Here is a 23,322-nt window from a genome sequence, read left to right on the forward strand (position 1 = left end):
TTGTGTTTTTCTCAGAGAGCAAAACTTTTCTCCCTGCAGAACTTCCATCAGAGTTTAACTTGCCTAGTCTCTTTCTGGTTGTACAACCAAGCAGGTTAATGTCAACAGAGTTGATCATTCTTAATTTCACCGTTTTTAAAAATCTTTTGGAGCCTCATAAGTTGGTACAAGTCCAGGATTCTTTTAATTTTAGCATACATTCATGTGTACATGATGTGATATGCCTGTGTGCAATTTTAGCCATTTGAAGCTGGGAAAACAGTCACAGTTTCCCGTCTTTTGCCAAAACAGAGGCTGGAATTTTGTGGCTTGCAATTTATAGAATATTTCAATAGGTCCTTAAGTCAGTTTTTTATTATTATTTATACCACTTCTATTTCCCCAAGTATCGTTCAAATTAATATTAAATATCCAAATGTGCAAGAAAAACATGATGCAGGCTGCTTCACCCAAAAACATCTACTTCATCTCGATGTGACAGCTTATACTCTATTTTAGTGACGTGCTCCAAGTGGAGCAGCTATTCTGAACTCCCCTCGGATAACAGGACAGAAAAAAAAAATGACATTGAAGGGACATAAAGTAGAGTAGCTATACATTTCTCTGGTGCTAGAAAACGGATTAATTGATTTCAGTTTGCATCGTTCTACCGAAATCCTACAATGCTGGCTATAATATTTAATACAAAAAACTACAAAAGCTGCGTTTAATATGAACTCTGCAGCAAAAAAAAAAAAACTGCTGACCGCCTGGACCGTGCACATAGCCATAGCATATAAGCTCGTGTCCTGGTACTGTGTTTGCTGATGCAGATGCATGGCGGCACGTGTGAAATTAAAGATTAGCTGCATCAGTGGTGCCTCAACTCTGTGCGTCGCTGTAATGGTGATCATGAACAGCATTCGTTACCTAAGCAATCTGCAACTCTCTTGTCTTTTCTAAATTTCAGACATTGTAGCTCACTGCTGACTTACACCGCAGCAGTTCTACTGATGCCAAATACAGCAGCATAACGGCAGACTTGGTGAAAGCTGAATGTCAATTTAGAAAACTTCAACAAATGAACAGCAACCCTGATGTTCAATGTTAAGAACACTTAATGCAAAATGTATTCTCATGACATGAGAGTCTCACTACAACAAGAAAAAAAAAGTGTCTAAGAAAGCCGGAAATCCCGTCATAGGCAAGTGAGGAGTGTGGAACGTTACCGGCCAGACACGAAGCCTCGGACGGATGCCTCCCTTCTAGCCCATCCTGCTCTTTTCGTTTCTTGCTCCTCCTTAGGCTGCCAAACCGCTTCATGGAAAGCAGTGGGTGGTTGGCTCAAGACTCAGTGTGGTCATGACCATCCGCATCACGATGGGAACGCACTCTCAAAACTGCCCCGAGTGACAGTCACTCCACTTACTTTGTTTTTGCTCTGTTTTGTTTGTTCGCCGAGAATAAATCCAGATCAGTAAAAACGATGATTGAAGGAATTAATTAGAGAAACTCTCCAACAGCAAATAAGAAGGAGGATGAGAAAGTAAGTGCTGACCCAGCAGGAGGTGGTATGCAGGTCATAAATTCAAAATAAAAAGATAAGAATGTGAAAGCTGTAAATTCCAGAGAGCCAGAGTGATGCTCGGGTCAGGGTGGCTCTCCTTCTCTCTCAGAGGCGCTGGCGCTGTAAATTGTCAGGTGCAGCTGTGGGTGGCATCTCTCTAATATAGCAAGTCGCTCCACTGCTGTAAAAGGAGGCGAGTCCACACAAAAATCCCTGCCGATTGGCCGAGGCCGGCCGTCTCCCCGCCCTCCCTCTTCCTCACGGAGTAAATTCAGCACAGGAACATCTGCTTCGCTCAGTCATCACGTGAGGTCCCTTCGTCAGGCTGCTTCTGGGGGTAAACACATTCATCTGATCTTGCAGTTTAACACAATGCGGTGGCCCGGCTCGGGGACAGTTGTGCGGCTCGGTGTCTGTAACCTGACCTTTAAGAGTGCTGAGACCAGCCCCCCTGTCAGATGACGGCAGCGGGACATCCCATGCTCCGTCAGCTGATCAGAAAGCTGCAGTTCAATACTAGTGCCCTCTCCTACCCTCTACCGATGCCCCCCAACTGCTCATAATAGTTCAAACTGGGGAAGTATAGATTTCAATTAACATGCTATGCAAGGGGTGAACAGCCAACATGACTTCGGAGCTCAAATTTAATCAATGATTTATGCTTTTAGGATTTTATTACACTCCTAGTAAGAATTAAAAAAATATCCAGATATTAAATTCACAAGAAAAGTAATGTTTCATTGTGGGAGAGATTTCTCCTTAGCTAAAAGAAACATAATAACACCTTGTAAGGACTGGCGTGCAAGAACGAAGAAGGTCAAAGCTACCCAGTTGCTTTATTTACTGACAACAAAAGGCACATTGGCAACCAAAAAGGAGAGAGAAGGAGGGAAACTGTACATGGCTGTGAAGGGAGCTCCTGAGAGTCTGGTCACTTCCACATAAGGCGATGGAAGAGCAACAGCAGCAGCAAGAGGCTGACAATGTCCAGGCGACGGGGGAAAACATATTTAGAAACAGGCCAGAATGGGGCAACATTCTGGTCATATTTGAATATATGCAAACATATCAAAGACAAAGCTGTTGTCTGTTGAGTGGCATCTGAAAAAGATGCAAACTCTGGAGATTGGGGAAAAAAAACAAAACAAAAAAAAAAAACTTCTGTGGTGTTAAGAGGAGGTGCCATCGAAGTGACTTTGCCATCAGCACCCCCTTGTGGTGAAAGCAAAGCATCAACATAAACTTCCACTTGATTTTCAATGTCTTGGAAAATAATTTCTTGAGTTTTTCCACATTTTCTCTCGTTACAAACACAAGTGACAATCTATTAATGGGATGTTTTAGGGCAGACTGAAACAAAGTAGTATATAATTTAGAGGCAGAAGGGAAAGGAAACATTTTTAAGTATGCCAGGGAGTTATATGCTGCCTCACTTTACTCTGCTACCTCTAAATAAAATAAATTTAAAAAAAAAAGTTCAACCAAATGTAAACAGAAACCATCTAAATAGAAACTACAGTCCCATTTTTTTTTTATCTCAGTATAAATCCTGCTGTTCTGTAAAGGGCTCAGAACAGGGAAGACAGCAGTCAGCATAGGAAGAAGGCTGAACTCTGAACGTCACTGTTCTATCAGTCATCTGAAAATGGAAAAAGTGTGGCAGAGTGTAAAACCTCCCAAAAAACGACAACACCTGAGCTAACCAGTCAGGCAAGGAGAATGTTAGTCAGTGAAGCAGGCCAAGGGCCAATGGTAACATGAGGACCAGGAGAAATTCACAACTCAGACAGGAGAATCTGTTGCTACGACAACCACTACTTATTTTATAAATCTGCCATTTACAAAACAGTAGCAAGAAAAAAGGCCATTATTGTAGAAAAGCCATGAGATGACCAGTTCGGAAGCACATAAGTTAAAAAAAAACTGAAGCAGGGGACAAAGCTAATGTGAAAGAAGACGATCAGGTCGGATAAAACCATGAGTGAACTCTTTCGCCAACAAGCAAAAATGCTGTGTGGTTAAAAACAAATCTAACAAGAAAAATCAGCATGAAATAATCTCTTTGGTGAAACTGGGTGATGGCAGCGTCATGCTGTGGGGATGGATGTTCTTCTTCAGGAGAGACAAGGGAAGCTGATTAGAGTCGATGACATGGATGGAGATTTCAATACTTTGCAATTCTTGAATGGCCCTGTTAAAGTCCAGACCTAAAAATTCAATTGAGAATTTTTAAATTACCTAAAAATTAACGTCTGTATTTCCTCCTCTCCTGACAGACTTGGAGACATTTCACCGAGATAAGAGACACAAATTTCAGTCTCTAGCATAGTCTGTAGAGACAAAAGGCAAAAGACTTGTTTGTACCTCTAAATGCAATAAAAGATCTGTCCAACTGACTCAGGGAGGCAGAGTACAAATACACGCCACACTTTTCAGATTTTTAAATCAGAAAAGTATTTCAATCATGCACATCTTGGTTACGCACCACTTCCTGTTGGTCTATCACATGAAACTGCAGTGAAATGCCCTGAAGTTTGTGGCTGTAAACTAACAAAATGGGAAAGAATTCAAGGGGTGTGAATAGTTTTTCAGAGCGATGTAGAGAGACATTTTGAAACGCGCACTCGCTCGGTCTTTGACATTCAGTTTAAATCTCTCTTTCCGCTGATCATCCTGCGATTAAGCTGCGTGTCGAATCAAATCACACTAATAAACCCAAGCTGGTCCCTTTGGAGGAGTGAATCAGCCACAGTGTGTTCTTGTTTTGTTTACTTATTTATTTATTTATTTATTTATTTTTTGGTTTGCTTTACGATCGGTGCCGTTCTCCAGAGGAAGCTGAGCATGATAAGGTTTGGCCCGAGCCGAGATGTTCCACCAGCCTCTGCCAAACTGACCCTCTGCGAGGAAACAGAAGAATGGGTTCATGTGCGCGCCAAAAAAACGCATGACTCATTCATGTAGCTGTTTGATGAAGCTTCCAGCAGGGCTGTTTCCATGAAGACAAGGCTTTAAACTGTTATGCAACGATAAACCCGCAAATGCATGGAGACACGAAAGCTTAAAGTCTGCCAGTTAGGTCTGTGCTTCATAAAGCGGGGCCTTGTTCTACCTACTCGGTCTCATTTCTCCCTGCTTTTTGATTATGCCCTAATGAGCTGCAGTAGTAGCTGGTGAATGCACTTTGGCAGGCCTCCAATGGTTCAGATGCCAAACTTCATAAAACAAACTGGCCTTCAAACAGCAAAGACAACCGACTCCTTTTTCCTAGAGAAAAACTGTTGACGACAATAACGCGGAAAACCTCTCTGCAGGTTGTCCGTCATGAGATTGCTTAGCTGCAGAGCACCACAGCGAAAACAAGTGGTTTTCTTCTTCTTCTTCTTCGAGGTGGACGTTTCTTCTTTCAAGTCTGCGCCACAACGTCGAGCAGTGCAGAGCAGACGAAGGCAGACATGTTCTGTGTAACCTCAATCTCAAGCAGCACAGGGACCTGGATGTGGCTTTAACTAGTGCAGGAAACCCAAATAATGTGACAAAAGTTTCCCCACTTGAGTCGAACTTCCTTTTCGCCGCTCTTTCTCCTTCATGAAATCAGTGTTTTGCTTTCAGAGTTATAACGATAAGAACGCGTCATTTAACGCACAAGCGGAGCCTTCGTTGCCACCGTGACTTATCCACTTACCTCTCCTGGTTCTGGAGAAAATTTTGATGCTCGTCGACGTGGAATTGGACCGGAAGATTCCACTGAAGCTGAGGCGATGGGGGGACTTCGGCGAGGCATTCTGATGGGAGGGATAGGGGAAAATGGTTTTGGGTGACGTTGAAGCGGCCTTTGACGGCACCGGAGCGGAGTGGGGCGTTGAGGGGTTGCTGGCCGGGTTCTTGGCAGAAACCTCTTTTGTGGGGCTGGCTGAGCGGATGAGACGATCCCCCTGAGAGACAATAAAAGAAGAGACAGCTTTATTCTCCTGCACTTAAGTGAATGTGTGGCTCATTATGAGCGAGAGGCTGCAGAGCTGCTCTGTACACAAACAGCAAAGCAAAGGACGAAAGCGAAGAAAGCAAGAGTCAGGAAAAGATTTATTGTGAAACAAGGTCTACTGATGGCACATTTTGTGTCACTTCTCCTTTTTACACAGGCTTTTGTTTAGATAGCTACACTGCAGCAGCTTATGGTGCCTCATAAAAAGCTGTGTACAAATCTGAGTCCCATGTGAAACCTGTAATAAAGCCCAGATTGTCAGATTGTGAAAGAGGTAGTGTTAAACACTTTAGATATTGGATGCAAATATTACTACTGACATATACACAAAGTAACACTAGTCTGTCAGCCTGTTGTAAAAGGTAAGTAATTAATTAATTGCATAATAAATTGAAATGAGCTTGAAAATTTCCATTCCGATTATCATTTTATGAAGGACAATTTTGTTTAGAAACATCAGAGTCTATTTTATTTATAATTCTGGTTGTGTGTGGTTTTTATTCCCGTTTTCATTATTGGTTTTGTTGTTGTTGCGTTTTAATTTGGATATTTAAAATATCGTCCAATTCCAGTGTTAATGGTTCCTTACAAAATTAATGTTTACTGCTGTTTTTATAAGCTGAACTTGCATTATTATGCACCAATGAAATTGTTACTTGAACCATTTCTCAAAACAACATTATCCTTTATTGCGATAATTACTCGGGCAATTAATCGCCTGGAAAACGTGCTATTGTGACAGGCCTAACAATCTATCGTCGTCTCATTTAATCTCGGTATGAATCCAGCTGTTTTATGAAGACATCGGAGGTTTGTTAGAGAATAATAGAGAATAAACAGTATCTTGAAAAGCAAAGTAAACAGGGCAGGAATAAAGTTCTGAAGACATTTATATCAAGTTTAGGGGACATAGATTCGAACGTCTGAAAGAGCACGGTTCAGTCCAAAAGAGGGAAAAAGTGTAGCACAAATTCATTTCTGTCCATCAAAACTGACAGACTGGGCAGGGAGAACATTAATTAGAAAAGCAGCCAAGAGGCTCATGGAGGCTCTGCAGGAGCTGAACATAACCACTAGTTAACAACTACCAGTAAATCTGGGTTTTAGTCAATAGTGGCAAAAAGAAGGACACTACTGAAAGAACTCTCAGTTAAAACAATATTATTTCAGACAAACAGGAAACATGTGAAGAGAGATTTCCTGGTTGGATAAGACCAAAATTGAACTTTTTGTCCAAGATGCAAAATGCTGTGTCGTGGAGAATCTAACTCTGCACGTTCCCCACCAAATACAAACACACCAATCCCAGGTGAAATATGGTGGTGGCGGCATTAAATTGTGGGGAGGAGGCAAATACAGGGAAACCTTGACAGAAAATGCAGCAAAAGATTTGACACTGTGGTGAAGGTTCACAGTTCAACAATCCAAGGACCTTAAATCTGCAGCCAGAGCTACAAAAGAATGTTTTGCAAAAGAAATACAAGGCTAGAATGGCCGATAAAGACCAGACCTGGATCTAATCTTTCTATGTTTAAGATACTTTGCAAAGATGAGGGAGCAAAAATTTCAGCCTGAGCAAAGCTGATCTAGACATACCCTGAAGACTTATGGGGGCCGAATACAAATGCATGCCACACTTTCCTAATTGTCATTTGTACAAAAACAAAAAAACAACATTATTTTCCCCATGAACTACTTTGTATAGGTTGCACATAAAATAAACTGATGTTTACTTGACAAGAAAATAAAAACGATCAGTTATATTTTTATTTTATTTTATTTTATTTTTTTTACTGTAATTTTGTGTTTATAAAGAAAGAGAAAGAAATTGTGCTTTAGAAGACCCTCGAGGTTTTGGTTCACCAGACCCCAGATCTGTTTACTTGAGCTCATATTAAACTATCTGAACATCTAATAAACCTCCATCTTAACAGAGTTTTGTTTATAGTTTAACTTTATGTGATAAATAGGAGTTCTGTTTCTCGAAGTAGCCAGAAACTATGTTTGGTAAGGTAACGCTAGTTTGCAGTGTACTTGACACTTTCCATTCAGCACGAAAAACATAATTATGTCTATCTTTATTGTAGTGCTGTCTGATGACCAGAGGGTAAAAAAAAAAAAAACAGAGGCTTAAGGGTTCATTGGTATTTGCAGAACACCGAAGCTGTGATATGCTTGTAGTAATAACCCTGAACGATGTACTCATGCTATGTTTTCCAAGAATATTGCCCACTTGTTGGTAAAATAAGATAGACTAATGAAAGACTTGCAGCACCTGCAAGGCTGACTTTTGTTATTTCACTTTATACACATAAACACATTTTCTTTCAAGCTAATGTTATCTCTCCTGCAGCTAAGGGCAGACAGAACAAGCCAAGATCGACTCTCTAATCTATAAACAGCCTCTGCTTGACTTGGAGCAACCAGACATAACATCCACGTAAAGCCCTTCTTTAAGCTGCCTCCTGCAGATATGACTTGGAAATAACCGTGGAACAACTGGAGTCAGGACAAAGTGACAAGATGAAGGTGACGGCACATGTACCTTTATCAGGCACTGATAATCGCATTGCATTCATCTGATCGGGCTTAGAACTAATCAAAGTGATGTCCTTCACTTTATCAAAGGAGCACTAAAATGTGGCCATCTTGACGTTCTCTCAGTGAAGACTCCATCTTGTTTTTTTTCTTTTACGGCCTTTTCGATTTTCTTTATTTCAAATCTGAAAAACTATTTGTGTTAATTGTCTCCATGTTGATAGGAAAAGCAGCATGCAGGTACACAAAGGCGTGTTTCTTAAAATATGACAACTATTCCACAGAAGGCAATGCGCTGTGACGTGGATGTATTGTTGGGAGTTTTTTTTTTTTTTTTCTGGCTTTGTGCCTGTTGCGCAGAGATTTCTTTTGATTATGTTAATCTCTTATTGGTATTTTCCTCTGCAGATTAAGAAATAATAACGCTACTATTAGTATTATTAAACTGTTCAGTTTTCCTGAGCCTGTATGACTCATAGCCTTGGTTTCCTGCTCTAGGCCGACAGGGTTGACACACTCCAGTTGTTGACGGATGATGTCCTGCAACTTTTAAGTGTCTCTTTGGCCAAACACACCTGAATCAAATAATTAGGTCTTTAATAGATCTCTGAACACATTGGCTGCACACTGAGGTGGTATCTCATCCATCGAAGTCAGGGGGGTTGGACTAGGGACACATCTAAAAGTGGCAGGACAAAGGCCATTTAGGACCAGAGCTTGACACACTTTTGGGAGGTTCGACTAGTTGTGCAATCAGAGGTATTCTGTTTACCTAGAATGTATTGAGTGGCTATTTCAGCAGCTGTTACATTTGTGTCTCGACTTATTTTTCTCCGACCTTTGAAACCAAAAAAGGCATTCTCGCCAACGAAATTGTATCGTATTTTCTGAGGCCGACTTCCTGTAAACGTCAGAGATTTTTTTTGTGCAAAAAAAAAAAAAAAAAAAAAAAAAAGTCCCAGGAAATAAGCAAGTTCTGAAAAATTCAGACCAGCCCATCTGGCACCAACAACTGTGACACATTCAGAACCACTTAATCCCGTTTCTTCCTCATTCTCGTGCTCCGAGCGAACTTTAAGCCATATTCACTACTTCTACATGCCTAAATGTTATTGGGCGAAAGACTATTTGGGTAATCAAGCTATTAAACTAAATAAAATGGCTGGTTAGTTTATACTTTAAAAAACAACAACAACAACAACAACAACAAAAAAAGCAGCACTCTAATTGGACAATACAGTTAAACTGTATAAACATTACATTTCAGTCTAGCTCTTTTTTTTTTGTTTGTTTTTTAGTTCTTCTGCACAAGGTCAATAACACATAAACAGATGGCGAAACCCTTCACTATTTGCTGTATAGAGACCAAAACAAAAAAAACATGAGAAGTGGAAGCCAGTCGACCAGGAGACAGAGAGCACCTCCTCCTCCTACCACTGCCTCCTGCCTGCACTGAATGAACCAACAACAACTCATTTAACCATTTGTTGGCCCTCATACACTGGCACATTAAAATACACAGAGATCTCCAGCAGGGAGGAGTGTCTTTACTGCAAACATTAAAATGCAACATTAACGTTTTGATGCCGTATGTGGAAAAACAAAGTATTACTTTTAATGAACCTGGTATTACTGCTGTCCTGCAGGAAATAACCATGCAGATGGTAAAAGCATAATTTTTGACAAAGTAAATTGAAGAAGGAAGGGCAGGTTTGTTATGTTTGTTTGGTTCACGGGCACATTTCAGCCTGACCCAGTCATTTGGCAAACTGGAGGAATGAGAGAGCACACTCCCATCCTCCCTATTTGCCAACAAATCTCAATCTCATATTGTGCAAGAGCTTGTTAAAGCATGCAAACCAGCTATCAGGGTTTTGCCTTGATAATATTCAGCACTCATAAAACACAAGCCAGCACCGAGTTTTATCTCTGCTGCACAAATATTCCACAGATAAATTTACAATATGCATCTTCAGGTGCAGGGAATGCTTATTCTAATGATGGATAGAAGCAGACAGCATGGATGGGGCTGCTTTTTGCGTTTACCAAAAAAATCAATGTGCTGTATGCGCTCGAGCCTGCGCCTGGGCACTGTGGGCGTGATGTTACTGTAAGCCAAAGTGAGTTGGCAGAAAAAAGAAGACGACCTAGTGTAATATCCTGCTCTTCCAAATCCACGTTAATTTGTTCAAAGCCAAACAAACACATCAAAACAGGCGCCATAAATCATCGGCGGGGGGAGGGCGAGAAAAGTGCAAGCTTGAGCAAACAAACAGTTGGAAAGCGATTTACAAAGTGTGTCAGAAGCAGGATTAAATGTACCTTCTGAAGGCCACTTTTGGTTGAGGCACTGGTCTCCAATTTAGGGGCAGTAAAATCACCAAAGTCCTGCACAAAGCAGAGATTTGTCTGTCAGCTTCCTGAAAATACAGCAGAGTAAATAAAGTGCATGTCTCAGCGTGTAACATGATGTGCTCATTGGCAACACAGCCTGTTTTTCTACAGAATAGATCTAGACCTGAGGGTAGGATCAGGTCTAAGGTGGGAATCGCGGCGGAAACCTGTGTGAAAAAATGCACAGGGTTAGGTGTTACTTTCTTTAGATGAGACGTCATGCGGCAAAGAAGCAGCTTTGTTACAAAGTTTTAGCTGGCTGGCAATTATAAGTTGTTTTCTTTTGTTCCTTGTCCAACTTGAGGGTGGAAAAGTTCACACAGCACTGTGTAATTCCAATATGTTGCATCCGAGTGTCACATTCATAACATTACAGCGCACTGGAACGTTTTTCGCTTCAGCATCAGACAACTGGCAAATAGTAAAAAAACAAAACAAAACAATAACTTCTGCTTATCCCCACAATCTGAGATAGCAATTGTAAAAACCGATAAGTAATATCTGTGTATCAACCTCGGCTAATAAAATTAAAATAAACAGAGTCCGCAGGTATCATTGGTCATACTGTATAAGCTCTAAACTGGAGAAGAAGATGCATAAAAAAATAAAATAAAATAAAAAAAAAAAACTTCAAATAAAGTAACCTTTAATGCCCTTGTTTTGGGAACTGTGTTCATTTTTTTAATCATCAGAAAATGGCACACAAAATAACAAGCGATTATTTTATTTTTGAGGGGGGGTGGGGGGGTTGTAGTCAATAGCGATGAAGAGGAATTAAAATTTGCTTTGCATTTGTTTTTATATTTCAAATAATAACATGAAATCACCAATAAGGAGAAAAGCATTTCCAGACAAACTGTACACAACTTAAAAGTATATTCTTCACCCCGTGACGTCACTGCCCATATATGGCAGAGAAGAGCGTTGTTTTGTTTTGTTTTGTTTTACATAGGGCTCAAATGTTAACTGTCCCTGATGTAAAATCTTTTAATTTTACCTTTTAATTTTATGTAGTCTATTTTTTTTAAATGTGACACATGAAAAGAAAATCTAAATAAATTTGATCTAAAATTAAATTTTCATTTCTAATAATCCGTTTTCAAATACAAAAAAAAGAAAAAAAAAAGAAAAACGGGTTAGTATTTCAAATATGTTGTATTTTGAAACGATACTCCTTTCGCCAATTGCTTTGTTAATGTATTCTGACGATCGCATTCAAAACACTAAAACAGGCACGGATAGGTTTGCTCATCACGTCCTGGAAAATTCCATGCATGTTTGGGAGAAAACAAAAACATTCAAAAACAACAACCTGCATTTTATTTGCACATGTAAACAATTGAAGCTCCGTAGTGGGAGTTGCCTGCGGTGACATCACAATAAATGCTTGCAGTTGCAGCTCAACCTACAAGTGAGAAATGGCTTAATGAAAAAGTCAAGCAATGCAACGATGTCTCTGCACAAACTGAGGCTGCATTTTACACAGATTAGAAACATTTTTAGTGAAAGTAAATAAACTGATTAACTTGGAAGACGTTACTCAGAGGCGGAATGCAGCTGGAAAAAAAAAAGCACAACACCTAAAAGTTCATTTAAAAACTTCATTGAAAGTATATATTTTTAAATTAGCAATACAAAACAAACTGGCTAATACTTCAACGACTTACTGGCATGTTAATCCGGAGACCTTTCTTCTTTTTTGGCATTTTCTTTGAGCTCGCCTTGCTGGACTCCATCAACGTGCTTCCCATTTTTGTCTTCTTCTCGTTGTTTTTAAAAAAGCAAAACAAAAAATGTGTGATAAACTTCCAAACTATGTAACCAACTGGTTGTTTTCGACGGCAGAGCCTCGGCCAGCCGTGCCTACTTTGACTTCAGCTGCCCCCTCTACTCTTTACTACGACAACACCAAGCGAGGAGCAGGCTCGTCCACCAGGAAGTAGGCTCGGCTGTGAAAAAGAGGCAGGGCGCACCTCATACGCCACATTGTTTACAGGTGTTCTGGTGAAATCTGTCACTCAGAGGAAATGCGCTCCCTGCTGCGTTTCCGGGCCTGATTCCAAAAGAACACAAGCAGCCTGCTCCTGCCTTTTTTTAAAGTCAAAGCTGAGGTAGGAATCATGTTTTTGTAACATTTTAGGCTCAGACGCTCAGTCACCTGTCGGTGAATCAAAATGGACCATGTCTTTAAAATTTTAAGCAAGTTTACTTCTTAATAGCGTAAGACTGTGAAGAAGTAGCAGGGTCACTTTGAAGCGCCTTTATTAAAATACGTGTATTTCTTAAAAAAAAAAAAAAATTATATTTACATATATTATGGTGGGGCAAAACCGAAGGCACACTGCCAGGAAAATTGTCTTTGACGGAAACTAATTTTGACATAACACCGCCCGAGTCTAATGTAATTCCCTACCAACAGATGTCAGTATGATTCAGATATTCATTAGATCATGTGGCCATGCAGGAAACATCAAGGCTAGATTTTAAAACAAGTTGATAGAACACATTCACTGCAGAGAGCACAATTTACAAAGATGCAATTAATTTAATTTTATGTTTTCCTTTTTACTGCGTAACTGTATGTATTGTTTCTTTAACCTTGGGTTGGTTAGTTTTCATGTCAAAACCTTATATTTTCTCTTTTTTTATTTTAAATTACAAACACAAAAGTTCTCTTTGGAGTTGATATTTCAGCAAAGGACATGCATTTAAAATGGAACTAGCAAATAGCAAAAGATGGATGCACCAAGTGATGGATGCATGAGTAATGGGCAAAGTTATGGCTGGATGGATAAAACAAACAGGGATACATCTGAAAGTGTAAATACGTTTTTTTCTATACAATTTTGTTTTTGCTAGAACCCCCTTTTGTAAATATAATTCGCAGACAGATTGTTTCTGGCAGGGTTCCTGGAGAATCTTAGCCCACTCCTCTTTGACAATAACCTTCAATTTAACATCACACTCAGCTATTATGTTGCAACCACCTTTTTTTTTTTAAATCCTGCCAGAGATTTTCAATAGACTTCTAGTTAAGAAAATTAGATGACCATTCCAGTATTTTCCAGAACTAACAAGTTTCAGATGTCTGGGATCATTATGTTTAAGGCCTCAATGACACCTAAAGTTCAAGCTCTCTCAAAGCACATAAAATTTTCTGACTCTTGATTGAATTGCCTCTACTGCTGCAGGTTTCCAGTCCCAGAAGTTTCAGTATTGATTCATTGCGCTGCAAAAAGGAATCCCCAAGATCTCTCTGGCTTATTTATATGGCTGAGAGCAAACAGAAGCTGAATTTTCTTGTGCTTTTGGTCAGTAATGATGCATTTCTGGAGTTCAAGTATGGAGCTCTTCAGTGTTTAATATGTAGACTTACTCAGCGTCTGAGGTTTCGTGTAAGAATGTGAAACCTCACAGGCTGATGTAGGTCTTTTGCAGTCAAGTCAATGGTTTGGTGTCCAATTCTTGGGAAACTCAGGATCTGTGTCTCTAAACATTTTAGACAATATCACAAACTTTCTAACATCAACAATCCTGGTTTTTAAGGTGTTCAACCTCAAGCAAACTTTCTTCTCTGGGTTGAATATATGTAGACGAGAATAATCGACAGAATTTAGCGTTGAGTCCTTATGAAAATTCTTGCATGATTAATCTCAATTATCCAAGCCTTGTTTTTGAGATTTAAGAGAATAATTTCAAATTATTTAAATTCTAATGTGGTATGAAAATGATTTTTGATTCACTTATAATTCATCCGGCGAGCCAGCGACCTATGAGCAATAGTCCTAAAAGTGAGCCCTCTAAAAACAGATGCACAACTTTTAACATGTAAAATAGTTTATTTTTGTAAATGTTTCTAAATTCCACAAAATCCAAACCTCGTACTCTGTACACTTCAAAAGGCATTTTCAAAAATAAACAACAAAAAGAAGAAGAAGAAAAAAAAATCTTGACTACTTTACACGACCAAGAAAATGTAGCACAAACACACTGGCAGGATAATGTAATATCATACAAGAGAAGAAAAATATCCAAGAAACAATTTTGTTACAACCATTCATTGAGAAAATATATACAATTGAGTTTTCAGAAAGTTAAAAAAATACATGCCATATACATTACAAGTTCTAAGACTGTCTGCAAAATTTTACAGTCGACTTGAAATTGTGCACGCAAAAACTCGTCTGTTTCTAAGCATGTGACTTGTGAAGTGTCAGTATAAGAAATATTTTTGATTAAGCAGAACTCCGTTTCTGTCCAAGAAAAGGTAGAACGACTGTTGGTTCCACATACAATTCTCTCTGTCGCACACTGGTTCATCTACGTTATACATGATTAGATGTTTGCACCTTTTTCCCCCCGAAAAAGTAAAGTAAGTAAAAACACTTTGCTGCTCTTGTTTAAGATAAAAAGTTAAAAAGCTGTTTCTTTTTTTTTTTTTTTTGGGGGTTGCAACTCCTAATTCACAGTTCTTTAAAATCAGACCTGATTAACAGCAAACGGATCACAATGATCCTTTTTTTCTTCTTCTTCTCGATTCTGTAACTGATAACTCGTTAGTCAACAAAAATATTTCTTTCGAGTGGTCAAAGTATGTGTAAGTCACAAAAAACACTACGCTACAATACCTTACACTTTTAATACAACAAAAATACTTTGTGAATTATTGTGGTTATTTTACAAATTCTGTACAGAATAATCATAATATATACTCTCAAACGGAAATAACGTCCATCTTAAATAAATTTCAATGACAAATAAAAACAAAACAGTAAAAAGAAACGATTTTAAAAACATCCAAACATCAAGAAGGTTAAGGTAGTATTTGGTCGGTTATTCCTATAGTTTTCTTTATATACATTTGTACAAAAGTAACAGCATGTCATCTTCAATCTTCAAAAACAATAGCCTTCTTTAAACTCAATCTCATCATTTTGAGAATAAAATTCACTCACTCAGTAATAAATACAAAACCTCTCAAATTCCACACAAATCACATGACGGAGACCTATGATACAACTGACTCATGGAATCAAGTATTTAAAAGTTTTTCTGTGTGTATGTTTTTGTTTCTTTTCTTTTTTTTTTTTCATTTTTCTTTAGTGCAAGTTAATATTCCCTTCACGGTATTCGTTGCTGTACATTCCTCATTCAGTGATGTCTACATTTAGTCTAACGGCATACATTATTATATAACAAAAAGGGCCTGCCCTTAGTTAGCAGTAAGGCCGCACCCTGCACAGTGCTTTCTCATTCGCTGGTGGATTCTGCACCCCCATGTACACCACAAATATACGAGCAGATACATACAGACAGATGGAGGCCTTGTGGACGACAAAAGCCTCTTTTACATATGGCACAAGTCACATCCTGCTACCGTGTTGGATTTCTCCTCCTCCAGACAAGCTTTTTTCCCTCCTCACTCCCATGATCCTCATGAACTAGCCTTCAACTCTTCTGTTGATTTTTTTGATTTTTTTTTTTTTTTTACATTTTTTTTTATTTTTTATTTTGTTACATCGACTGCAGCGCGGAGCTTTTATTCTTCCTCTGTGCAGAGATCATGACACTCACTCGCTCAAGCAAGGAATGGTTTTGATGTTTAGCTCAGTTAATCCACTTCCTGCACTCAGGAGCTCGGCATTGGCAAGCAATCTTGTGCTGGCCTTCAATGGCGTCGAACTGATAGTCAAAACACAGCTGAAAAACAAGGCAGGGAAATTTGTTACTGAGCTTTGACACTGTATTCGTGCAGCAGCTTCTGGATACTCACCTCTTCTCCTTTTTCAACTCTGCGAATACAGCTGATGATGATTTTGTAGCCTCTCTCGAATGTAACCACCTCAGCGACACAGTTAGGGGCACAAGAATGGTTGATGTATCTAAGGAACAATAATAAAACAAAACATCTGCTCTTACACATGGTTCCTAAAGAGTCTTCACATAGGAACTCCACACTTCTCCAACCTTTCAAGCTCCCAGTCCTTTACAAGTATTTGCTAATACTAAAATAAAAACTCCACAAAATGGAAGATCGTTTTACAGAGGGGAAGGCTTTAAATATGGAATGAGAACAGGAGGAGGGCAGTGGAATAGAGTCTAAGGTCTGCAAATACAAATGTTTTTCCATTCTTGTCCGTACTCAAGATCTGGAAAATACTGCCTTTTTTATTTGAACCTTAATGGAGAGTTTTTATACGGAGTACAATTGAAACCACCTGTTTTCAGTGTGTGGCTGCAGGAACATTAGTTTGTGTTACAAGCAAGAAGAGTAGTACGCAGCACATATTAGCTAACAGAGACGTATTTAAAGATGTTCTAACCTCAGATAAAGTTTAACGTTACGCTCGTGAGATAAATCAGCACGATTTGTAGTGGCAATTAATTCAAGCTATGCTTTACAGAGGAAGCAAACAGAGAATGACCTATAAACTGTCTATAATAATGTCATGAAGGGTTTGATAAATATGGTGCATGGTAAGTTTCTAAACCCGGCCGCTTAAACCTGAGATTTTCCAGCTGCTTTTAGAGCACAAGAGAGAAAAAAAACAAAACACAGCTGAGATAGTAACCAATGCTCTACACACAATGATTATTTCTCAGTGGTCACACGTTTGAAACAGAATTCAGATCACTCTAAAGACGGAATAACTTTCTAATATTTATAGATTTCTTACAAATTTAAGGTTACTTTGCACATCTAAAAAAAAAAAAAAAAGCATAAATTACACACAGGCTTAAATGAGCATGTTTACTCTCTCTGCCGCCATAGTAAACCTAAAGTAGAAGTCCACACTTCATGTAAAGAATACTTCCAATAAATCTAGTAACTTTTCTCACTCTATTTTAATGAAGACCTTTGTAAAATACTGATATTAAGTATGACTGAATGGGCTTAATGTTGTGCTTGCAAACTGCCTTCCAATCAGGGATGGTTTCAGGGTTAGTCAATACCACAGCAACCTGATTTGGCTCTGGTTGCAGCTGAAACAACCAGGTTAAAATAACAACCTAGTAAACTAGGTTGGTAAACAAATGGTTCCCGCTGTTGGAGCGCGCCTATGAACGGCTACATCCACCTTTAGGGCAAAACTTTAGCAACATCAACTTTAACTATCTCTAACTTTGAAATTGTAATTCAGACACACACACACACACACACACACGCACACGCACACACACGCACACGCACACAACACATGTGAAGTGACTCATCAAAAATCAAATATCAAACAAAAACAGATATAAAACTAACAGGTTTTTGATTTACAGCTACATCGATATAATTTGGTAAATTTCAGACCTGGCAAGCCCTCCACTTTGAGTGGCGTCCACAACATGCTCGCTGTCGATGCGGAACATGAACACTGCTCGGTTCTGTAAAGGAATATGAAAATAAACTGTTATTTTCAATTAAAGATCAAGTCAAAACGTGACTTAATTATGTAGTTTTTTTATTTTTATTTACCTGAGATCGGTAAACCTTCGCCTTCCTGATGGCAACCTCATTTCGGAGGACAGTTCCGTTGTACTCGATCACCATGGTTTGCTTTTCGATGTCTCTAGCAGCAAACAGCCCCAGGCCCTGTGTAGATATCATGTAAGCATTATGTTACATTATGTCTTTAAGTGTTTATTACATAAAAAAACAAGATTTAAAAATTATATTTAAGATATTTTCTATTTAAAGTAAGATGCATGTAACTATGTCAGCCCAACAATGCTTTTCAATTCTGGTATCTGAGATCAGAGCTAGTACACCAACGTTACCTACTTTATATGTTAAGCATTACTTTTGATTGGTTTTTAGCCAAGTTTTCAAATAATTGTTCTCCAGCCAGCCCCGTTAAAGATACACTTATAAGCTAGTAGTGGATTATGCAATTACCTAAATATACAAAGAAAGGGCCTACAGTAAAACTTGGTCCAAGAATTTAATTTTTCTTTTTAATTTTCTAAATTAAAAATACAAAATAAAAAATAAAAATCAGTGTTTACACCCTTATTCTTTAGACATTTTACAGTTTGGATACCAGAATAACAAAGTAACAAAAAGATTTAAAACTTTTAACATTCTCTATTGTCTTTTCTTTAGTCACTTATCCAGATCTGTAAAATTGTAAAAGCAATTCAAGGCGGTGCAGGAACTCTGTAAATTTAAAGACCTTGCAAAAGCCCTAAAGCCCTTTAGAACCAGAAGCTTCAATGAACTGTAGTTCAGTCACCTGGATGCGGGAGCAAGCCAAATACACATTACTTCTCCACTCGCTCTTCATCCAGCGGTACTGGGAGGACCTGGGGTGCACAACTGGAGTCTTGCTGTGAGGAACACCGCCTTCTCCCTGCGCCACATTTTGATTAGACCTGGCACTGCTGCTGGACACAACCTGTGGCTGAGGCCTGCATTTTGAGGCAAAGTGAGAAAAAGGAGACATATTAGCGCCAACGCTACAATTTTGCTTCATTGAGTTCATCTTGTAAAGCGTTCAGACTATTGTGGTCCTGTTGGTATTCTCATATGTTTATTTGGCATTCAAGTACTTCTGCACACTTTCTATTTCAGCCAATTTACTTTTAAAATACTCGGCTGGCGACAGGCTAACGGGCCAATATTGGCAATTCAGCTGATGCCACCATATGCAACACTACAGCAGCTAATGGGAATCAGCGACGTGGACAGAACATTTTATCTTGACATTTTGTGGCATTTATCACAACAGTTATAAAAACAACAAGTATTAAATTGGCTTGTCTTTTGGGAAATAAATCAGCCATTGCAGACAGAGGTTCAGAAACACAATCACTGCTATGAAATTAGACTTTATCCATTGTCAAGTAGGCTATTTCAGGCTGACAGAAATAGCCTACTTGATTAAATCCATATTTAATCATATTTAAATATGATTAAATATGGATTTAATCATATTTTAATAATATATTTAATGATGGTGGCATGGTGGAAAGAAAAAGCTATTATCCCAAACAGCTTCCGATCATTTTAGAGTTAGCCAGCAACATTTATCGTGATCACAATAATTATTTTCTTCTATAAAAACTGACCAAAATTAACAAATATTCATCAACTTTAGCTACAGTGCTATTAGCATGCTGGTTATTTTAAACATTTTTTATAACTAAAATAAGTTGGAGCCTTAAATTACTACCTTTAGCGCCCTCCATTTTTCCTACGCTTCAGCTTCTACAACACTCAACAGCTGGGTGTGGTCCACATAACTTACCGGAATCACTCTGAACTTTTGCTGGAATTACAATTTCCTTACTTTATTACAGCGTTGTGCATCGTCCTTTTGTTTCAATGATGTGGAATGACTGCATGGCACTGGGAAACGGTGCTTACAAGGCATTTGGCACTGTATTCTATCTGCTCAGAATCCACTAACCTTGGCATGTTGGATGCTTGAAACTGACAGCTTGACCTACTTTCTGACTGACTGATTTGGTAGATGAATGTCTGACCACTTGGGGGCACTGAGAGAGATTTGAAATTGTATTTAAGACGACCAGTTGATCCCTAAATATGGTGATGTAACAAGAAAAGTAATGCAAAAGTAAAGGGGTGAATTCCACACCCTTGGTCTCGCTGTGTATCCACTATTCTGTACGGAAATGCATGAAAAGAGACCCACATATACTTCAAAAATATAACTGAAAGTTCTCTTTCATTTCTTCAGTTTTAAACAGGCATAGAAGCTAATTTTCTTAGTTACCTTATCACCAGCAAAGTGTGGGAGGAGTTTGTTCTTGGTTCTGCACGTGCACACCCCGCTGGATTGAACATGAGCGGTAATTCCACAAGAGGGTTGCGCCCGTAACGGAAAGAGTACCTGAAACATGCCTCCACTCCTGGGAGCTGGAGCGAAGCAGCACAAGGACGAAGGACATAGTTTAGATGTTTGCCAATATTTTTAACTCTTAAAGCAACAGGAACACAAATTTAGGTACAAACCGATTCAGTAATTCTGGTGACTGCGGGGACTGTGAGTCCAAACAGATCCTCTCCTTTCAGATACACAGGAAAGAGCCTCAGAGTGCCAGACTCTGCTCTTTTGTCAGAAACAGGACCAAGCACTTTATCCCAAACTCCTAATTGAAATAAAACACAAGCTGCTTAGGAACAAACTAAACTCAGGGAAAAAAAAGACAAAGAAGTAAAGAAATTGTTACTTTCTTTACCTTTAGGAGAGGTGTCCGTCAGGATCAAGTCTTGGTAGCCTTGTTCAACGACTCTGATTGTAAATTCTGGAAACCCGTCATTGTCTTCAACTGAACAGACATAGCGACAGCGGCGGTTGCCGTGGCGCATGCTCCAGTAAATGCGACAAGCCTCGTAGCCAACGGGAAAGATGGTGGTCGGTGAATGGAAGGCAGACATCTGTAACGGGGTGAGTTGTCCTATCGCGTGCAGCACCAGGCTCCCCACTCGAAATGTGTAGCCCAACTCTGGCTGCTGCACGGCCGTGGCGATCTGTCGCACTTCGTCTCTTTGAACGTAGACGCGTCGGAACACGGCAAAGCAGCGCAGCTCGTGCTCCAAGGCTTGCCCTGCTGTTCCCCGGGGCCTGTGGGCGTGACAGAGCATGGTCTTGTCTTTGAAGAAGGTGCACTGGGCTTGCAGAGCACAGGTGAAATGATAGACGTTGGTACAGCGCAGGCGGTGGCAGCCGCTGGTGGCTCCGGTTTGCTGGCAGTAGGCGCAGCGTATCGTCTGGCCGCGGCGCAGCGCAAGCTCCACGTTGATGAGGGCGCCGGCTTGCGTCTCGTACACCTCGGTTGACCACAGAGCACAGTTCAGGTGAACCCACACGTCGAGGTCTAGGTTGAGCAGCCTGGCCGGCCCGTCGGTGATCCCGTCTCCAAACTGGTGACAGAAACAGCACCGCCTCTTATCTTTGAGCAAAGATGGAGGGCGCAGGGACGCTCCTAGTTTCTTCAGGAGCTCGTCAATCTTATCTTCCTCTGGAAGCTGCGAATTCATCCTCGGCGGTAAAACCACCTGAACGCTCCACTTTCTCCAGCGGAGGCCTTTCTGTCTCTTTCCCTGGTGCCAGCCGTCGTGGGACCGTGGCCGGGCCTTAAGCTTCACTGTCACCTTAAGGGCGTCGGCTTTGCTCTCAGACTTGGGCGTTTCTCCAGCTGTAGGGAAGGGGATGGGCGGAGTAGATGGAGGAGACATTTTGGGCTGGAGCTGGGCGAGGCAATGGACGTCCAGCGAGGACATGTTGTTGTTGTACTGATGCTGAGTTTTGCAAAAGCTCTCGCTTTGGTCAGAGGCAGGAAGAAGGGACATAGACTCCTGAAAATGTCAGAGGAAATACAGCAAACAGTTGTTACTCGGTCCACGCAGGTTTAAACTGCATGGGTTAGAACGATACAAACCTTCGTCTCTGTGGTGGGTCTGGACTGAGGGGACGATGAGGAACAGTAGAGAAGGAAACAGCTTTGACTACAGAAGACCAGGTTTTCATCCGATCTCAAACGGCTTTGATACTCCTAATATAAAGCAAAAAAGACGAAGAAACTGAATGCTTTACCCAGCCAACAGATCTGAGACCGATTTAACTTCAGCAGCCAGGACTAATAATATAAAATAATATGTCCGGTATTACTGCAGAGATGTTGGCCTTCGGTATGAAAGCAGATAATATTTTAGATTCAATGAAGCTTGCATGGTCAATAAACTTGCCCTTAGACCATCTTATATTCAGCTCTTAGAAAATAAATAAATAAAATCAATGTGAAGCAGCCTTCTGAGGGGCTTTTTTTTCTATCTGAGAGCTGAAATCTCAATCAAGTGTCTGATTGCCAGAAGGATATATTATTAACCCAGAGAGCACTGCTGAGTTTCAAAAGCAAGCATGATATACGTATTAAATTTACCACCCGAAAAGGGAGGGGAGGAAAAAAGAAAAAAAAAAAAAACAAACAAAAAAACAAACATTTAACTTTAGTTGGATACCGCAGCACTGAACAAGTCTGAAGGTTCATTTTTGATAGATTATGCATATTTTGTGTAGGATGAAAGTTTGTTTGGTACCTTCATGCGAGCAGGGAGATCTTTGATGGCTTTCTGAACTCCGTTTCCCAGAACTACCACTTTGCAGTGGCAGCACCAGTGGGGTTTACATCCAGCACTGGCAGGAGTCTTATGGTCAGCTCCTCGAGCCACAGCGGCACCTGAGGCAACAAATATTGATTTTTTTAAAAATGCATTCTGGCATCAATATTAATCAACAGCAGAGACGGTATGGGTTAGTATCTCTATATAATTTTCTGTTCTATTCTATTCTATATTCATACATCAATATGCAGAATGGTAGGCAACTTGTCCAAGCGCTCATCAACATTTAAGAGAGAAGAAGATGGAATCAAACCCATAACGTTCTGACTCAACACAGTCGCCAGGAGCTGCTAGAACATTCTGGATCTACTCTGACGAAAACATTTGAAGGAGTCGAGATTAACTTTCTAAGCACGGTGGTGGCATCGGGCCGTTCTTACAAGTAGAACTAATGAATTGAACAAAGCAGCTGGGTTCTCCAACAGAATAATGATCATAAACGGGTAACAGGAGTAGTTTTGTTCTGGTTGTTTTAAGCTTCTCAAATGGCTTACACTTCAGACCTTCTAAAATGTGCTGACTCTGCTTTAAAAGCAGGTCTGTTTCAAGAAGCCATTTTCAGTGAGCTCTATTATTTCTAATGAGAAAAGTGGTCAATTATCCAGTTCGAATTATGCCAGGAGTTTGCTGCTTACGACAAAAAGGGCTGGGTTTCTCTACAAGACGAGTCTGTGGATTTACAGAAGTTCCCCATAATTATTGCTTAAATTCTGTTTGTCA

General features: G+C 39.8%; 2 protein-coding genes across 10 annotated transcripts in view; both read right to left on the reverse strand.

Annotated features, from left to right (window-relative positions):
* The window catches only part of LOC106949141 (5'-AMP-activated protein kinase subunit gamma-2-like), a 29,027-nt gene extending 16,560 nt beyond the window's left edge, over nucleotides 1–12,467 (reverse strand). Inside the window, exons 1-3 of one of the 2 annotated variants that reach the window (XM_015035195.1) lie at nucleotides 12,131–12,467; nucleotides 10,392–10,457; nucleotides 5,232–5,481 (exon numbers count right to left, since the gene is read on the reverse strand). In XM_015035195.1, coding sequence (XP_014890681.1) covers nucleotides 5,232–5,481; nucleotides 10,392–10,457; nucleotides 12,131–12,214 — 400 coding nt within the window. In that variant the 5' untranslated portion in view covers nucleotides 12,215–12,467. Of the gene's footprint in view, nucleotides 1–1,208; nucleotides 1,884–5,231; nucleotides 5,482–10,391; nucleotides 10,458–12,130 lie in introns of those variants that run through there. The other variant, XM_015035196.1, reaches the window with a different exon arrangement.
* Nucleotides 12,468–14,288: 1,821 nt separating this feature from the next.
* Nucleotides 14,289–23,322, reverse strand: part of kmt2cb (lysine (K)-specific methyltransferase 2Cb) — a 79,852-nt gene continuing 70,818 nt past the window's right edge. For all 8 annotated transcript variants that reach the window (XM_015035207.1, XM_015035208.1, XM_015035205.1 and 5 more), the window contains 10 exons: nucleotides 22,519–22,658; nucleotides 21,861–21,974; nucleotides 20,658–21,777; nucleotides 20,431–20,567; nucleotides 20,192–20,334; nucleotides 18,689–18,863; nucleotides 17,932–18,048; nucleotides 17,767–17,840; nucleotides 16,237–16,345; nucleotides 14,289–16,163 (listed from right to left, as the gene is read on the reverse strand). In XM_015035207.1, coding sequence (XP_014890693.1) covers nucleotides 16,071–16,163; nucleotides 16,237–16,345; nucleotides 17,767–17,840; nucleotides 17,932–18,048; nucleotides 18,689–18,863; nucleotides 20,192–20,334; nucleotides 20,431–20,567; nucleotides 20,658–21,777; nucleotides 21,861–21,974; nucleotides 22,519–22,658 — 2,222 coding nt within the window. In that variant the 3' untranslated portion in view covers nucleotides 14,289–16,070. The remainder of the gene's footprint in view (nucleotides 16,164–16,236; nucleotides 16,346–17,766; nucleotides 17,841–17,931; nucleotides 18,049–18,688; nucleotides 18,864–20,191; nucleotides 20,335–20,430; nucleotides 20,568–20,657; nucleotides 21,778–21,860; nucleotides 21,975–22,518; nucleotides 22,659–23,322) is intronic.

Source organism: Poecilia latipinna, unplaced genomic scaffold, assembly GCF_001443285.1.
Source record: "Poecilia latipinna isolate Pla-1442-1.1 unplaced genomic scaffold, P_latipinna-1.0 Scaffold328, whole genome shotgun sequence".
Taxonomy (NCBI): Eukaryota; Metazoa; Chordata; class Actinopteri; order Cyprinodontiformes; family Poeciliidae; genus Poecilia; species Poecilia latipinna.